Source organism: Alosa alosa, chromosome 4 (genome assembly GCF_017589495.1).
Source record: "Alosa alosa isolate M-15738 ecotype Scorff River chromosome 4, AALO_Geno_1.1, whole genome shotgun sequence".
In the NCBI taxonomy this organism is placed as follows: Eukaryota; Metazoa; Chordata; class Actinopteri; order Clupeiformes; family Clupeidae; genus Alosa; species Alosa alosa.
Window position 1 is genome coordinate 5,723,811 of NC_063192.1, and position 18,038 is coordinate 5,741,848.

General features: G+C 43.8%; 1 protein-coding gene across 9 annotated transcripts; it reads left to right on the forward strand.

Annotated features, from left to right (window-relative positions):
- Positions 1–3,589: 3,589 nt before the first annotated feature.
- Positions 3,590–17,822, forward strand: LOC125293249 (6-phosphofructo-2-kinase/fructose-2,6-bisphosphatase-like). Of its 9 annotated transcripts, XM_048241066.1 has the most exons (15): positions 8,413–8,634; positions 9,439–9,564; positions 10,171–10,267; positions 10,444–10,510; positions 10,807–10,914; positions 11,189–11,245; positions 11,827–11,948; positions 12,236–12,443; positions 12,936–13,082; positions 13,524–13,628; positions 14,146–14,275; positions 14,996–15,058; positions 15,327–15,391; positions 16,187–16,312; positions 17,249–17,822. In XM_048241066.1, exons 1-15 carry the CDS (start codon positions 8,544–8,546, stop codon positions 17,306–17,308), a joined length of 1,572 nt encoding a protein of 523 aa, XP_048097023.1. In that variant the 5' UTR covers positions 8,413–8,543; the 3' UTR covers positions 17,309–17,822. The 9 variants fall into 9 exon arrangements, with proteins under 9 accessions (XP_048097022.1, XP_048097025.1, XP_048097030.1 ...); XM_048241065.1 differs by lacking the exon at positions 8,413–8,634 and adding an exon at positions 3,590–4,064 and having other exon boundaries at positions 16,187–17,822; XM_048241068.1 differs by lacking the exon at positions 8,413–8,634 and adding an exon at positions 4,797–5,024 and having other exon boundaries at positions 16,187–17,822.
- Positions 17,823–18,038: the final 216 nt, after the last annotated feature.

The following is an 18,038-nucleotide window of genomic DNA, read 5'->3' on the forward strand; positions in this document are numbered from 1 at the left end:
CTCTCCAGTCCTGTTCACCCTGTACACATCTGACTTCTGCTACAACACCGAGTCATGCCACATGCAGAAGTTTTCTGATGATACTGCAATTGTGGTGTGTATCAGGAACGGGCAGGAGGAGGAGTACAGGAGCCTGGTGGAGGACTTTGTGCAATGGTGCAAACTCAATCATCTTCAACTTAACACTTCAAAGACCAAGGAGATGGTGGTGGATTTCCGCAGGTCTAAGCCCACTCTGCTACCAGTCCACATTGATGGGGTCAATGTGGAGGTGGTTAGCACCTACAAGTATCTGGGTCTCCACCTGGACAATAAACTGGACTGGTCAGCCAACACTGACGCACTCTACAAGAAAGGGCAGAGCAGGCTGTACTTCCTGAGGAGGCTGCGGTCCTTCAATGTGTGCAGTAAGCTCCTCAGGATGTTCTACCACTCTGTTGTTGCCAGCGACCTCTTCTATGCAGTAGTATGCTGGGGAGGAAGCACAAGGAAGAAGGATGTGGGGCGAATTGACAGGCTGGTAAGGAAAGCTGGCTCTGTAGTTGGAGCTGAACTGGAGTGCATCACTTCACTATCTGACAAAAGGACCCTGAACAAACTGATCAACATCTTGGACAATGAGGGTCACCCACTCCACAGCACTATTGTTAAGCAGAAGAGCCTGATCAGCTGGAGACTTCGCTCACTGCCTTGCACAACTGACAGACTGAGAAAGTCATTTGTCCCCAGGGCCATTGAACTGTTCAATGCCTCACTTAAGGGAAGAGGAGAGATAGACTTCTCTGCATAGTCTGTCTGCCTCTTCACCCCCTCCATGTTTGGTACTGTCTGTCCACTAGCCACTTGTACCACTGTCTTTATGCCTCACTGTTTGCGTGCTATATTAGCACATCAGCACATATGCATAACCCCCCCCCCCCTCCATGCCACAGCCAACTGTGGCCACACTTATACATTTTCTTAAATAGTTAAATATATAGATATATAGACTTTACTTTACTTTATTTCTGCATTGTTGCACTGTTGACTTACTCATTTGCACTACCAAATGAGTAATCACCATCACCATTGCACTACCACCATGACACTCATTCACACAGAGCACCTTAGAGCACCTTACCATACCTTACTATGCACAGAGAATCACAGGCTCAGTCCCTGCCTCAGTCATTGCAAGCGCCTCTGATTTATTAATCACCACTATGTGGATACTGTTTTTAGAATTGATTTAGATTAAGTGTATAATTTGTATTTTTGTAATTTTTATTTTAGTATATTTTTATATATTGTATTACAAACACTGATACTCTCTCTTTTCCAGGGGAACAGAGATCGATAGATACTTTATTGATCCCTAGATACTAAGACCCCGTTGTCTTATAAGCAGGTTCCTGTGAGTCAGAGATCAGAGTGTCTTGTCTGAAAATGACCATCGTAATGGCCCTGACCGAACCTGTGTCCTGGAACTTGTATTTCTGGTTCTCACCTGTGCTTCTGAGCTACGCAAGCTAATTCTGCTCAAGGTTTTTTCCACTTGCCCCTGTCACTTTAATGCTGGGTCTAGGGGGTTCAGACTCTGGGCTCTGTAAATTCTGAGAGAAACTGGTGCTATGCGAACGTAATTGAAATAAATGGAATCCGATCCACGGCATTTCAGTGTTCCGGGTGTTAATAGTTTGTATCACTATTACCAGGAGGCTGGGTTTCAAAACGAGGTTACCATGGTTCGTCCAGAAAAGTTCAGGAGTTTCCACTGTTCTCAAATAAACATGCCACTTTTGAAACTATAGATGCTCAATCCAGTGTTCTTTAAGACATCAGTTATTACCCCTGAAGTTACTGGGATAAGCCAGTAACCTTGCTTTGTACAGCCCTCTGTTCGATCAAGATGTCATACTACCCTATTGGTGTCCTGGCTGATCTTGGCACAGCTTTCTGCACGTCCTCCAGAGGGAGGGAAGCCATAGTCAGGTGTTAAAGATGCAGCCTGCAATTAGTATTTTGTTTCGCAATAGGTTGTTAATACTTGAACTTGAACTCTCTTTTGGGCCCCTGAAGGACTGATTGTCTGGTTGCCCCCAAAAAAAAAAAAAAAAAAGAAGGAGAAAGCACATGGCTAGAATCAAGGACTATACCTTGGATGTTTGTTATTCATCTCCATCATCTGATCAAACAGGTTTCTATTAAAATACCAAGGTGTCAATATTCTATAACACAGATTATTTTCCATTTCAAAGGGACTTCCTGGTAAAAGAAAGGCATTAGTGCCCAGCTCTTATTAGCTCTAGAAGGAGAACCAAGCTTCAGAAATTCATGTCCATACATCAATGACTGTAAACAGCAACTTCTTGCTGCAATTTAAACAAATGGCACTTCTCATTTAGATATATTTCACACCATGCTGTCCACACCTTTTACAATCATTGCTGTAATCTCTGATTCTATAGCCTACTTTTCTGAGTGAGTATTTTTCCCTGCAGAGACCATCTGAACAATGATTAACCTCTATAATGCAACCTATCACTGTTGTGGGAACTCCTAGCTCGAGGACACTGATTAAATGTTTTGTATAGCCTACACTACAGACAGTAGCTACATAGGCATCATTGGAGACGAGTGGTATGCACTGAACACAACCTAGTCATCATGCAGCTTCAATGAGACACGTTAACTTTCTAAAAAAGGTATACTATCTATCGTTTCATTTAGACCTGGGTATTACATAATTTTGAAATTCCAAATCTAAAATGTTTCTAAGAGAGGATAAGACTTCACCCCACATATCCAATCAATCCATCCTTGGCCTCTTTGTTGAGCTGGTCCAGCCTGTTGGTTGAGTTAAGCTGTTGCCTTTCAGGTTCTAGTACCAGGAAGGAAGCTCTTAAATTATTTGCTTTATCAGTGACAGGTTGTGACTTATGACAGGTAAACTGAGCTTTCACACTGTGCAAACTGCACTTGCTCTTTAGTCTGACTTCAAGGGGTAGGGCCATGGGTCAGCCCTATGTTCCCACAGCCCTATAGTCCCACATTTCTAGGTTAGGGTTAGGGTCTGGGAACATAGGGCTGTGGAAACATAGGAACACTCCCAGGTTTGTAGGTCAGACTGATAGGTAGGTATAAACAAAATCACCTTCAGAAGGTAGGTTACTTGAACGTTCCAAAGAATATCTGGGTTCAACCAGAGCCTTATATCTATCTATATGGCTCTGGGTTCAACAAATTCAACTTGGCATTTTAGAACCTTAAATTCTTGCAGAACGGAATATTTTGTAAGAATGTTCAAAGCTCCCTGGCTAAAGGTCCCTGTAACCTTTGATCCGTAGATAATTCTCACAATTCTCACTCTCAACAGACACGCCTATCCTGTCTTTTGTCATGCTAAACTAATCTGTTCACGCATAGATAACTACCATACAGTGCCTATATGTATGCTATGAAATGTAGGCCTTAATCTCGGGCACAGGGTGACGACCTTTTAAAAATGTGAATTTGGGTGCTGAGTGGACATGGTCTTTGGCGCAGAAAGCCCTGCACCAACCATAGGCTCCAAATATAAGGATCAGCATCTACGATTGTTTGGAGCGTGGAAAGGGGCGGGGATACTGTGGCTACGCTTCAGTCTTGATCAAAATAGCCTCTTGCAGCCAGTGAATGGACCTGCACTATTCGAGTATTTTGTAATTCACAAGAACGCCATCGTGTTTGATGGTTCATTAATGTGGTAAACACTGGTGTAGGCTACTCTTATGTGGCTACACGCGATACTGCCCTTGTGGGGTTGATGCACTAAAGGGCCACAGTGTGAACTACAATCGCCGGACGGGTCTGCCAGGAGTAATCCAAGGTCTACAATCGAGAAAACATAGCAACGAGGCTGTGAGACAGCATTTCACACCCGGCACGGGCGGCAACAGCCTGCTGAGGAGTACGCCACGTACCCGCTAACGACGCGCCATAAATAAACTCCTTTGCTTGGAATATGAACGTAACGCTTATTACGCAAGCAATGGCCGAGCCCCCCTGTATCGGTGAACGAGTGCCGCGTTTCCAACGTCCACATGGTGAGTAATCATTATTGACAGAATAAGGCGAGAATAAGAGCTCGAGTTTCAGTCTCCACCAATTGGCATGAGCGTGACGCGCTACATTTTAAAAACAGCGGAATTACGTAATCACTACAAGCAGTGCTTGTTGGTAAATTATTTAAGATCGTGAATGTTTTCGTTCAAAACCTACAGTTAAATGCACAACTTTCCATAGCCCCTTATTATGTTCCAAAACTGAAATCTATATGCACTTGACTATAGGTTCGTTTCAATGTTGTTGCCTTGAGCAGAAAATAAAATACCTGTAGTAGTCGTGGGGTTATCAGTCAGGAAACCACTTCGACCATATACATTTGAGTGACCGCATGCATCTGACTGCGGACGGAGATGCAGTGTTACATAGCAGGCACATGTGCTTCGCGCAACAAGGCAAGTAACCACCCCGATCCAAAACCTGCCAATGCGTCTTTCTGTCTCCTTGCGACAGTTTGGAAGAGAAAGTACTTCAGTGCCAGTTATTATTTCCTGCCACCAAACAAAGGCTTTCGGTTTTAAAGTTATCAAGGGTCGACCACTAGAGGTGGAATTGCATTTGGGGAAGAGAGAATGCATCTCCTGAATGTCTGTCCTACAGCTTGGCTCACAGTCCCTGTCCCTGCCTCAGGACTCTAGCATAGCCTTATCTTGTAATAACTCGAGGCCTGGACAGCAGTTAAGGACTCAAGACAGAAACGTTCGGATCAAATATCCCTACGTCAAGGGTCTGGGAGGCGGGGCCCCGTGATTCTGGATCGGGAAAGAGGGACTCTGCAACAACCATCTGGAATATCGTAACAAGGCAGTGGTGTTTGCATCTGCGAGGGGACCAGATTATTAAGGACATTACACAGCCCTACAGTAACTGTAGCTCTGCAACAATGGCTCAAACGCCTATTAAACGGCAAGTTCGAAAACGTATGCGGTGCGAGAGCACAGGTGAGGTGACACATATTTTTGAGGTTTTTAGTCAACTCCAGTGTGCAATATATAATGCATGATTCAGGTCAAAACTGTATCTCTGTTTTCAGGTAATAATACATCCTTTCGGACCTTGGAGCACAATGTTATTGCATAGGAGAGTTTGACCAGGAAGTAGGCCCATCATATAATGTGTTGTTGGTATGCCTGAAGCATGTTAAATGACCACATGGCTGCTTGTTAAGGAGAATGTATGATGAAGATACTTAAGACTGCTTGAACATTCAAATGTTACCTAATCAGACATACACAAATCTCAAGCAGACATCTTTGTTGCAGAGCATCTGGTGTATCATTGTTTCATTAGTTATCTGAACTCAGTAACTGATATTAAGATGAGAACCACTGCAGCTATAATAAACTCTTACTGTTTGGCATGTGGTTTTGCTGAGCTAATGATGGCGAGCCTCGGTTGTAATTGGCCATGGAAGAGAACATTCCCATGAACTGCCATGGGGGGAAATTGCATAACCCTAAGTCCCCTTACACCTAATCGCGAAGTAGGCCCAGTGTCCACTCTCTTCAGGACTGGACTGGTTGGGTGGAAGGTGTCACTTTACAGGGGACTTCTCCCTCTGCTGGCCCAAGGATCAGCTGTCTCTGCCGGGCATGGATGTGCGCCAGACCTGGGCCAGGGGTGTGCCAGAATAAACGTCTGTAAGGGTGCCATGCCCGGGGCCACATTTGGATAGGGGGCGACATGGATCAAGAGAGGCTGCAGAATCGTTTAGTTGGAAGAGTTTAGGTAGCGTCCAGCTTCCCCGGGCCAAGAGCCCTTTAAATACCAGTGTAGGGAGTCAGTCAGACAGGCAGTCAATCACCACAAAGCTGCATATGTTCCTGTAGCTCATCGTTTCCCAACCTTGGGCCTGAAATTCAAATGGTGCTGCCTGAGATACTGGGTATCATACAATTGACCAGTACATTACATTAAAATATACATACATTAAAGTTAAGTAACTAATTGGATCCTTAATTACAATCTGGCTACGTAAAAATAAACGTTGACAGCCCGCATGAGATGTTTGTTTGACGTAATCATGCTTGTTTAACATTCCAAACAAAGTAGCAAAACAACCAGAAGCTCAAAGATAGCCAAACGAATTAGCTTGCTATGCATTTGGAGAAAATCAAAGTACCACTCTCGACTGGGTGTTACAACAGAGATGTTGTGAATGATTGGGGTCGCCAATGTTTTGTGACATCAAAATAGGGTCACTTACCAAAGAAGGTTGGGAACCTGTGCTGTAGCTCAACGGACCGAAGCTGTGTTTTCAACAGCATTTGCCAAGGCTGACAAAGTGTATAACTTGTACCACCAGTATTCAATATTCATTATCTACTATTATATACATGAAGAGTTCAGATGCAAAACCCTCTAAATCCGTCTGACCACATTTCTTTTAAATGAGCATTTAAAATCCGGTTCCTATAGGTTTTTGCATAGAAATCGATATTTCAGACCAGGAAGAGAGTGTTATTTGGTGTGTTTTGAAGTTAAATTATTTGATTAACGTATACTATGTGAGGAGAGCATTCACTCACCATCTTTATCTCATTTTTGACGTAGGTGGCATTTAGAGGCTTTTGCATCTGAACCCTTCACATGCATTTGTTGTGCTGATTATCAGTCACAATATTATCAACGGGACAGTCGTGAATAACTTGCCCCTGTCGAACAGGACAGGGCAGCTGTGTCTATGCTGCAAGCGTCATGTAGGCTGTCTGCAATCTGGCACTGTTTTCTCAAACAACACAATGAGATTAGTCTGGCCGCTTAGTTAGTGTGTGGAACGTGCACTATCTAATGCTGTTTAATCTCGTTAGTGTGTAATTATTCAACCTTTGACCCTAGGGGCCTGCGTTACAACTCAACAGCTTGAAAGTGTGAATGGCCAACATGTGTAACTCCACCTTGAACAGGAATAGAAAGACATCAACATAAGCATAAGGTCATAAATAGGTCATAGATGGGCTATAATCTTCTCAAAGACAGTCTATGCCCATGACCTGTAAAATGCTTCCTGTGTTTGTGTTGGTACGTGATTCAACCAGGGTCAGAGTGTTGTTGTGTTGTTCAAAGATAAAAGAAGATCAAAGCTGAGTCATAGCACACGCACCTGACACCTCTGGTGGACAGGGCGATGAACAGCTATGACAGTAGTCATGCCGAGTATGAATGTTTTCCTGCCCCCTCGTGGTGCTGGCAGTGAAGTATATTGTGTGTCAGAGAGAGGTGTTGTCTGCAGGAGCCAACCAAAGAGAGCATTATAATGGCAATGGGTTAGAGTTCTCTGTGTCATGGTTATATTCGTGGTTAGGTAAGAGTAATTGTTTTCATGAGGTACGGTCTTGAGTACATGACTAAGTGAGACGAGAGTATTTGTTTGTGTCTTCACTCATAGTATGCCATGTGGTTGACATACATGAACAAATAAAGTCCAAAATGGATCATGCTCAACCAACTACTTGATCAGTTTAGGGCATTTGATTTGCCAAATAAATGATTTTGTTGTTATGAAATGGTAAAAGTGGGGTATTCTGGCAGTAGACAGAAAAGTCATTTTGATTCATTAAACCAAAATCCACACATATTTTGGCGCAACTTTCAAGATATCACAAACAGAATCCAATTCATTACAATGTTGTATTCACATCATAGTCATAATTCCTACCTCAGTCATAGTTATATCCTAGCTGTATTTAACAGACACCTTCAAACAATCAAGTCGACCAATTATCGGCCTGGCCGATTATTAGGGCCGATATTTAGCCTTTTTATAATAATTGGTATCGGTCATTTTTTCCACCGATAAGCCGATATTGAAATAGATAAAGAATGAAACGCGCTACTTTGTCTGTAAAGCGTCTCTCACTCCCTGAATTTGCTACTCTGTGGTCAAGAGCATTGTCCCGCCCACTACACCGTCTGATTTGTTCGTTAGCACGAATGCAGCCAATCAGGATCGAAGACTGAACACAGACAAAGTTTAGGATTCTCACTGAGGCAGACTGGGCTTCAGCTGTAGCCTACGGAGCTATTTCTCGAAGGTAAGGAGGTACTATCTACCCCCCTTTTTGACAACTGACATATCGGTTTTACATATCGGTAATCGGCCTCCTGTTTTGGTAATAATTAATATCGGTCGATCCCTACAATCAAGTGAATGGAAATAGGTCCTGTCATCACAGGTGCTAGTGTACGGTCTGTGAAGCATAGGCTGAACAGTGAGCAGGTGTAGAAAGTCCTGCCCCGGCTCCTGTCAGCCAATCAGATTCTCTCCTTTAGTGCTCAGGTGACTGAGACATCAGTGGCTTTTTTTTAGACAGATTCCAACAAGCCATCACATTCCTCTTTTCATACCACTGACCTGAGGCACCATACGACACTCGCTCACCCAGTCTTACTGTGAGTAACGGCCGTGTGGACACACACACACGCGCGCGCTTGTTAGGACGCACATTGCCCAGGGAAAGATGTCCCTCAAACACACAGAGCTGACACAGAATCCGCTGCAGAAGATATGGGTGCCTTGGATGAGCAGCAAGCTGAACCGCCGGAGGGGGTGTAAGTTTCACGCCGTAGGGGAAAGCGAGAGAGACTCCTCTCCTTTCTTCAGTTCTTTCCTTCCCATGTCTCTCACTCTTTCTCTTTCTCTCCATCTCTCTCTTGCTCTCTCTTTCTTTCTTTACCTTTCACCCCATCATTTAATCTTATTCTGTCATCTGTCACTCTGATTAGGGATGTAATCATGCTGAGTGCTGCCAGTCATACTTCATTAATCATGGATGCCTTTTTGTAGTCACTGTTGTTGTACTGGCATGTATGGCAATTAGAAGATGCTCTTACATCAGATTTTGTGGCTTTATGGTGAATAGCAAACAGAGCAGGTTGTTCAGGTTGGTCTTGGTGAAGTGTAGGCACATGTGCCAACGGAGGCTACACAGTAATATTAGAGCTGCATCTCTCTCTCTCAAATGCGTACATTTGCCTCAAAAGTACAATCTAATCTCACTCTCTCTCTCTGTCTCACACACTCTCTCTTTTCTTTTTTTGCGTATGGTGGGGTGATCAGTGCTACTGGCCTTATGCACAGATTGCTAGCTGATAATGAGCCCCCCTAAAGGTGATTGACCCCATGGTCAACTACAGATTCAAGTGCCCTTTTGTACTGATAGGTCCTTGGACATGTACTGTCCACATGGTACATCTCGAAAGGTCATACGACATGACATAATGACATATGACCATGGGAATATTTATGCAATGATAAAACATGTGTCTGAGTAATGACATTCATCATTGTGTGTGTGGGTGTTTTGGGAACAGTGGGTCATGACTATGCTCTGTGTGTGTGTGTGTGTGTGACAGCCTCGGTGCCGCAGTTCACAAACTCGCCCACTATGATCGTGATGGTGGGTCTTCCTGCCAGAGGGAAGACCTACATCTCCAAGAAGCTCACACGCTACCTCAACTGGATAGGGGTCCCCACCAAGGGTAAGGTGATCGGAAGAAGAATGTTGATAGCACGCACAGGCCCACACACATAGGTGCTGGAAACAAAAAGCATGCCAAACTAAAATAGAAAGTTGAACACTCTTAAATGTTCTACCCCAACTTTAATACACAATGTTTTGGCCAGCTGCCATCTTCAGGTGCTCAAACAAAGTCAAAATCAATGGGTGGCACAAATAGCTTTGCAGTAGATCAGAAACCCGCAGCCTGTTGTTCCTTAAAGCTATTATGTTTTAAGCCACATATTACGAACACATACACATACCAAATTTCTTGGCAATGGCTTTTCATCTTGAAAGAGAGATAACATGGATGTTTACCAGTGTTCCAACAAACACACACATGCACACACCACATAAAAGACAATATAGTTGCTAGCAAATCTTTGCCGGCAAGGGAGTTGTTTTAAAAAACAGGAATCAGGGAGTGTTGTTGAGAACATTAACTTCAGAGGTATTGGGGCCGAACTTGACTAGCATATCAATTATCCATGTTGGCTGTGTTACAATTAAGTGTGTGTTTCGATAAGCTCTTCGTTTCCGGTGTCATCTGACGTAATGTCGCTCATGTAATGCTTAATGTCCTCAGTGTTCAATGTGGGTCAGTATCGGAGGGATGCAGTACGAACTTACAAAAACTTTGAGTTTTTCCGTCCTGACAATGAAGAGGCCATGAAGATTCGCAGGTAAGGAAGGCTTCTGGATATCAGCTGTGGGTCTCTATTGTGTATAAACAAAGACCACTTCACTTCTCCTTCATCTGTGGTGGTCATTTTGTTGTCTCATAAAGGTAATTCCTCTCTCTCTCTCTCTCTCTCTCTCTCTCTCTCTCTCTCTCTCTCCTATGTGTGTGTGTCTTTAGAGCATGTGCTCTTTCTGCTCTGAAGGATGTTGGGACTTATTTCATGCTGGAGCATGGACAGGTGGCGGTAAGTAGAACTGCCATTTGCACATGTACACAAACAAGCACACACACACACACACACACACACACACACACGCGCATATAGAGTCAATAATGGCTCAAATTGGTTTATCTCAGTTGGCTTTGCACAACGTGGCAGATATCTAATCTTATCACTATGGTCAACATATCATAGATAACATCACATTTAGGCTCAAGTAGCATTAAGCCATACTCATTTCCACATCCTTTAAAGAAATACCTTTAAATTAAGCTTCTCAATGTTTCTACGAAGTTGATTTGTGGTGTTTGTTGAATCAGGTGTTTGATGCCACCAACACCACTCGGGAAAGAAGGGAGGTCATTCTCAGCTATGCCAAAGACAATGGGTACAAGGTGAAGTGGTTTAGTTATTCAAGACACACTGTGGTATGTGCATATGTGCATGTTCAAAATGAATCAAATGTACACAGTACACATATACAGTGAAATTACTTCACCTGAATGATAATCAGCTGTGTTGTATGAAGGGAATGCTAACTGTTCCCACTCCCAGTCCTCTAAGCAAGCAGACTCAGACACAGGACAGTCAAATATTAATGCGGTCATTGATGTGTAACCATTGCATAACTAAAGTGCAATCGAGGTAGGGAAGTATGAGTGCCAAGTGCTGAAGGTAAAATGCTCCTCTATTTTTTTATAGGTCTTCTTCATAGAGTCTATTTGTGATGATCCTGAAATCATCGCTGAGAACATCAAGGTACAGAAATGACTCTTGAAACAGTCCTGCACATACCTCAGAAAACTTTCAGAAAACAGCTTATATTTGATTAAATATGTTGATATAAACAAATTATATCTGACATCCATGACTAAGAAAGTGCCGTTTTGTGGGAGAGATCCAAGTATGAAATGCTTTCATATGCCTGAGGAAAATGCTATTTGGGTTTACATAATATTTAGGAAAGCTGCAAAAACTGTCTTTCTTATGTGCATGCAAGGGTATATGCACTGGGTGCCACTGTTGTTCCTAGCTCCTGACACAGGCAAAATGATTGCCATTTGACTCAGCAGGCAGTGTCTTCAGGTACAGCTCTGTGCTGCTCCAAACAGCCCAGGTCAGGGCCTCAGACTTTTTAATGGCTGTGGTTTATGTGGATTTGCACTTGACTATACCTAATATTTGGTATGTTATGTTTTCTGAACTCCTTGTTATTATGCATTACTCGATATACACAGGCTCTTAAAAGGTCTCTGGTATTTTCACTGCAATAGTCACTTTTTGATATCATGATATACACAGGTCCTTAAAAGGTGCATGGTCTGTTCACTGTTTCACAGCAAGTGAAGCTCAGCAGCCCAGATTACACCGATTGTGACAAGGAGGAGGCAGTGGCTGACTTCCTGAAGAGGATCGAGTGCTACAAAGTCACCTACGTCCCCCTGGACGACGACAAAGACAGGTGACAGAAACAATACAGACAGCATCATGGCAACAATGATGGTCGTGAAACCAGCCCCATAATGTAGAGAGAGCCTTTTTCAAAATGTATTTTCTTTCCAATGCAGAAGTGTTTGTCAGTGATTAGGTTTTTTTTACAAACTTTAAAGAAGCATTTTTTACTTGCAGTGGTTGACTTCTTGACTGGAGCATGCTCTTGATTGCATAACAAATGCATACATTTCCCTCAAAAGCACATCTAATCTCTCTTTCTCTCTCCTTCTCTCTCTCTGCCATTGCCATCATCAGTCACCTGTCCTATATAAAGATCTTTAACGTGGGATCTCGGTACCTGGTCAACCGGGTGCAGGACCACATCCAGAGCCGGATTGTGTACTACCTTATGAACATCCACGTCACACCGCGCACCATCTACTTGTGTCGCCACGGTGAGAGCGAGCTCAACCTCCTGGGCCGGATTGGTGGGGACTCGGGGCTGTCTCGGAATGGTAGCAAGGTGAGTTTGAGCAGCGGGTTAAGATGGTGATGAGTGGTAACCACCTCCACCATTCTCCGTGACTGTGTCCAAATGAGCTTTCATTCATCTGAATATCTATTATCCTAGAGGGTTTTTGTTTTTGTAACTACCTCTGCCATTTGTGTCTGACAGCTTGGTTGTGGCCATTTTCATGTTGTTTGTCATTCCATGACTATAAAAGGCATGGGCATTTTACGCACATATCATACGTGAGGCACCGGAAAGGAACAGTATGATGAACAGCAAATGGATCCACACATGCACTTGGCTACACATGCTCCAAAAATACACTGACTGTGCATTTCAGTCCAGTTGGAGACACCTTTTCATTTTCACTAACGTTGGCTTCATTTCTACCCAACAGAAGGACATGGTCCCCCTTTGCTGTTCATGCTTTTTACAGTGGCTGCACTGGCTGACTGAGTATATGTGTGGTCCGTCCTAGTGAGCTCTGTGTCTCTCCCTCCTCAGTTTGCTGCTGCCCTTGGGAGGTATATCAAAAGTCAGAACATCCCAGACCTGAAGGTTTGGACGAGTCACATGAAACGCACCATCCAGACAGCAGAGGCCCTGGGTGTTCCCTATGAGCAGTGGAAAGCGCTCAATGAAATAGATGCGGTGAGATTCAAATCAAGTTTAGTTCATGTCAGTTACTAGCATGGATAAAGTTAGAGAAAAAAGAAAGCCATGAATGTAGAAATCCATGAATGTCTTGTGAAGGGACATGTTAATCAGATTAGATGAAGTCAGATTAGATGAAGATGTATCTCTGTGCTATATTTAGGCTAAGATGTTATGTCAGTATATTCAGTCGACAACTAATGTAAAAAAAACAAACAAAACCAATCAATGTGTTATGCTATGCATAGCACAAACAAACTCTGAAATCAGGAATGTGTGCACGAGATAAATCCCTTGAACACTTAGTTAATGCTTCCATCAGACAATTGTTCCATTTGACTCTCACCAGTACAGTACACCAGTACTCAAGGACAGTACTGGTGTGGTTTTCTTCCTCATCGTCGTCATCAGCCATGTGCCCATCTGTTGTGATTACAGGGCGTGTGTGAGGAGCTGACCTATGAGGAGATCCAGGCGAACTACCCCGAGGAATTTGCCCTGAGGGACCAGGACAAGTACCGCTACCGCTACCCCAAGGGAGAGGTGAGGAGGGTCACACCGGCCAGGCTGTAATTACAGAATCATCCCAACACACTTGGCTCATATCGGTGGAGTGAGACAGGAACAGAGTGTGCTAGAGTGGATGTAGATTTCAGCTGTCTTTGTTTTAGAGTTTTTGCTGTCAAGAATTTTAAAAATAGCATAAGGGACACATTTTGGAGGTGACTTTTGTGGGTGTATAGTTAGTAAACATGAAGACTGATTCATCGGTGGGAAATTAACGATACCTTCCCATAATGTTGAATCATTATAAAAATCAATAATAGACTCAGAGTTTTGTTAATAAATGGTTATTCTAGGGTGAACATGGGTTGGGGGCGTAAAACTTGGCCACAGTACAGGGCAACACAATGCTGCCTTTTCTTGTCTTACGAAGTCATCAGTTTGGTTCAACACTCAAAGTTGAAATCAACAGTACTGATTGAAGCCCACCCTTGTCTGTGTGCTGGCTGCCCCTGTCTCTGGCCCCATGTTTGAGTGTGGCTGTGCTTGTGTCCAGTCATATGAGGACTTGGTGCAACGGCTGGAGCCGGTCATCATGGAGCTGGAGCGGCAGGAGAACGTGCTGGTGACCTGCCATCAGGCCGTCATGCGCTGCCTGCTCGCTTACTTCCTCGATAAGAGTGCAGGTGAGAATTAAACACACTCCAAGCAGTAAAGCCTTTTGGGTACATGATATAACCCTTGGCTAATATGAACATTGTTATTTAATTAAAATGTACTTGTAACATTAGTACACTAGATCAAATTTAAGCAATAAGCCCCGAGAGGCCGTAGGTTACACTGATTCTACAACAGCTAAGGGGCGTTATTAGGCACGATGCGCTAGCTTAGCTGTTGTAGAATCAGTGTAACCTATGGACTCAAGTGGCTTATTGTTTTTCTAAAACTGTTGCTATAAATACCTGGCAAAGTTTCACAAAGTAAAGGCACGGCAACTAGAAATGGAACCGATTTATTCATAGATAATTACTCTTCCGCCAAGAAATATATTTCCTCTATCTGAATGGTTGCCAAGCAACATCGAGACACAGCTACTTTAACTTTTGTATCAAGTTATGGAAGCACAGTAATATAGAACGAAATGCGGTCATGTTTATGCTGCATTTTAAAACGGCATCGAACGTGACTCAGCCAATCACAATCAAGGACCGGAATTATTAGTTTTAGAATTATGTATTTGAGCTTAGGTATAGTAATGTGTAGTAGGCATGTATGTGAGAGGGGTATATAGTGTTTGCACTGTAATAAGGAGACAGTAGGAGGATGCAGCATTTTTTCCATTGAAATGAATCCAGGTTTATCCCAGGCCTGATCTCTTGCCTGTCCTGATTCTTTACCCTTCACAGAGGAGCTGCCCTACCTGAAGTGTCCCCTACACACAGTCCTGAAGCTCACACCAGTCGCTTATGGTCAGCACTGCCCTATTCTATCTTACTCAGTTTCTGAGTTCTCTTTCTCAATTCTGTTATCCTCCTTCAAAACGGACAAGCTCCCAAGTTCTCTCCTCTTCCCTCCATTTTCTTTTTTCTTTTCCACTCCCATGCTTCTTTCTCTCTCAATTCAATTCAATTCAATTCAATTCAATTCAATTCAATTCAATTCAATACACTTAATTCTTATGACCATTTATTACACTTTATTGACATAACTCTCTCTCTCTCTCTCCCTCTGGTGCAGGGTGTAAGGTGGAGTCTGTGTTTCTGAACGTGGAGGCTGTGAACACCCATAGAGGCAGGCCTGCGGTGAGTGCCTGGGACAGGGTGGATGAGAGCTCGTAGGTAGGAAACCTTGACTAAGGGCCCGGCCTGGTCAGCCTCGCTCCGTGACACGTGCGTGCAGGCCTGTGATTGACATGGCATATGGCTGCCCCAGCATTTTGCACTCTCTCTCTCTTTCTCTCTCTCTCTCTCTCTCTCTCTCTCTCTCTCTCTCTCTCTCTTCTCTCTCTCTCTCTCTCTCTCTCTCTCTCTTTCTCTCTCTCTCCTCTCTCTCTCTCTCTCTCTCTCTCTCTCTCTCTTTCTGGATGAGCATGGAGCAACTGGCGGAGAGGAATAAGGTATCAGGAATCCCATGATGCCCTCGCCAGGCCTGGTTCTGTCTGAGGATTTTGAGGATGCTGCCTGTTCTGTTTTGGATGCCTGGATGCCTAGAGTAGGCCTACTGGTGCTCAGCCTCTACCTACAGTAGACACCCGTCTGTGCTATAGATTGGATTCTAATGTGGCACAAAATCATCAGGAGATCATCTGTGCAATTCAGACTTAGTGAAGGTGGCTTCTAGCTGTAGGCCTAGTACAGGGAGGTGTTAGCCATTTTGTCTCTGTGTGTAGGTGTTTCTTAGAGTTAGCTTGTGTCAATTAATGATAGTCCAACTAAATGTACCCACTGGTACAATTTTCACTCAGACAGTAGTTTTTACAGGTACACAATATAACTGGAACGTTGTGCAGTCCAGTACTGTGGAGTAGGCCATAAATGTGTACGTGAGGCCCTTGTTACCAATGTCACCGTTTTAAACTCCAGGTTTGGTCCCTGCAGGGCGATGAGCCCATGTGCTCCCTCGTGTCCCCCTACCGCCACACTCGGGCCAAGCCCATGGCAAGCCCCACCCCCACCAGAGCCCCGCGCCTGCAGGACCTGGGGGTCACCAGTCTAAGTCTGCAGGTACTGCAGTGTCCAGAAAGAAGTGGACAATCAATTCCACAATCATTTGAAATTAACGCTTCATTTCAACAATAATTACTGTTGTCTGACCCATCAGATGCAGCTAACGGTTAACTCCCAGCAGATTGCCTTTTCAGATTCATAAACATGCTAATGTTGAATTATGACCAATCAGCACTCTAATCAGCCGCCTCATTTCCCTGTTGGCCCTTTTCGTGCGTTCAGTTGTGTAATCTTTGGGTGATGGATGCTTTACTACAAATGACCACTAGATGGAGGTAGAAACCATAATCCTTTTAATCAGTATTGAAAAAAGCCTGTGTACATTGGTGTGTATTTTGTGCATGTGATTATGTGTGTGTGGGTGTTTGTTTGTGAACACTTGTTTGCATGGGAATAAATACAGCAGGTCTCTTTGATTGTGTGTGTATTTAAATCAGCGGCAGATTGTCATGGAAAAGATTAACAAAGCACAGGAAACTAAATCCATCTGTGTTTATGTAATGTTCAATCTGGACTGCGTGTTTACAGCAGTTCTACCATTGTAATTGTACAGAAGTGGACCCAGTGGGTGCTTCAGTTTGACTACATGTGCTTATTGTGTCCTCATTAGCATGGTACATGCAGTTTCCATGGTAATGTTCATCAGAAATGGGAGTGTGTGTTAAATGCAATGTGGACTTTGCCAAGCATTGGCAGATTCAGCTGTGGAGTGCAGGGTGGAGTGGAAAACAGTGTTGGTTCTTATCTTTTTAATCATATCTCTGTATGTCTTCATCTGTCTTTGTCTCCACCTGCCATTGGCTCATGTTTCATTCACCTCGCCCACCTTTCTCTCTATCTCTTGCACCCCCCCACACACACACACACACACACACTCTCTCTATCCTTTCTTTCCTTCACTCTCTCTCTATCTTTCTACTACTGCTGTCCCAGAACGTGGACATCGACAGAGAGCCCGAGGAGGCACTTGTGACCGTTCCAGACCACATCTAGAGGCCCAGAGAGAGGGAGCGAGAGACGCTGACTGTCCAGCAAGCGTAGACGTTTCCTCTCTCCAAACATCTCATGGCACAAAAACCTTTTCTCTTTTAGTTGTGTATATCAATCATATTTTGCCCGTGGTATCATCATGGTGAAATGTGTGTGGTGAAAAGAGGTCCTCCTGATGGATGTCTAGGGCAGACAGTGGGATCACTAAATCAACTGCTGGGGTCTCCTGTGGGCTACTCTGTTCAAAAGGGGATGCAAGTCTGCCTCCAGCGAAAGCGCACAACAGGAAGCGACAAATATTTTAATTTACGCACCGTACTCACAGGAAGGATATTCCTTGCACTGGACTTTTTTTCCAGATGGGCAGTACTAGAACCACACAAACCTCTGAAATGTAACGAGAGATTGTGGATTGGACTGTGAACTACTGAACGGTTAACCATAATCCTTTGTGGTCTGAGATCTGCCAATGTTTCTCTCTTAATAAACTCAGACTTAGGATGTTCCTGTGCCCCAACCAATGTGCCTCATCCATGGCTATAGTGATCTAGCCACTCTTACAGAGTTGCGTACTCCTACAGAGTGGCGAGAACGTGTGCCAGTAGACTGAGGAAGCTGCCAGGTTTGAAAGAAATTCAACTGTGAACAGTAATATAGGGACGGTACTGCTTCAGTGTTATTACAGATTTGCAAAGCCATATGCAGACATGCTTCAGATTTAAATAGAAGAAAA

What these genes read in the sequence shown, in the direction of transcription:
- LOC125293249 (XM_048241064.1), top strand. Translation starts at nt 8,544, where the DNA reads ATGTCCCTCAAACACACAGAGCTGACACAGAATCCGCTGCAGAAGATA. An exon ending in GTTATTCAAGACACACTGTG is followed by an intron (nt 10,915 to 11,188) that starts GTATGTGCATAT and finishes ATTTTTTTATAG; the next exon opens with GTCTTCTTCATAGAGTCTAT. An exon ending in CTGGACGACGACAAAGACAG is followed by an intron (nt 11,949 to 12,235) that starts GTGACAGAAACA and finishes TGCCATCATCAG; the next exon opens with TCACCTGTCCTATATAAAGA.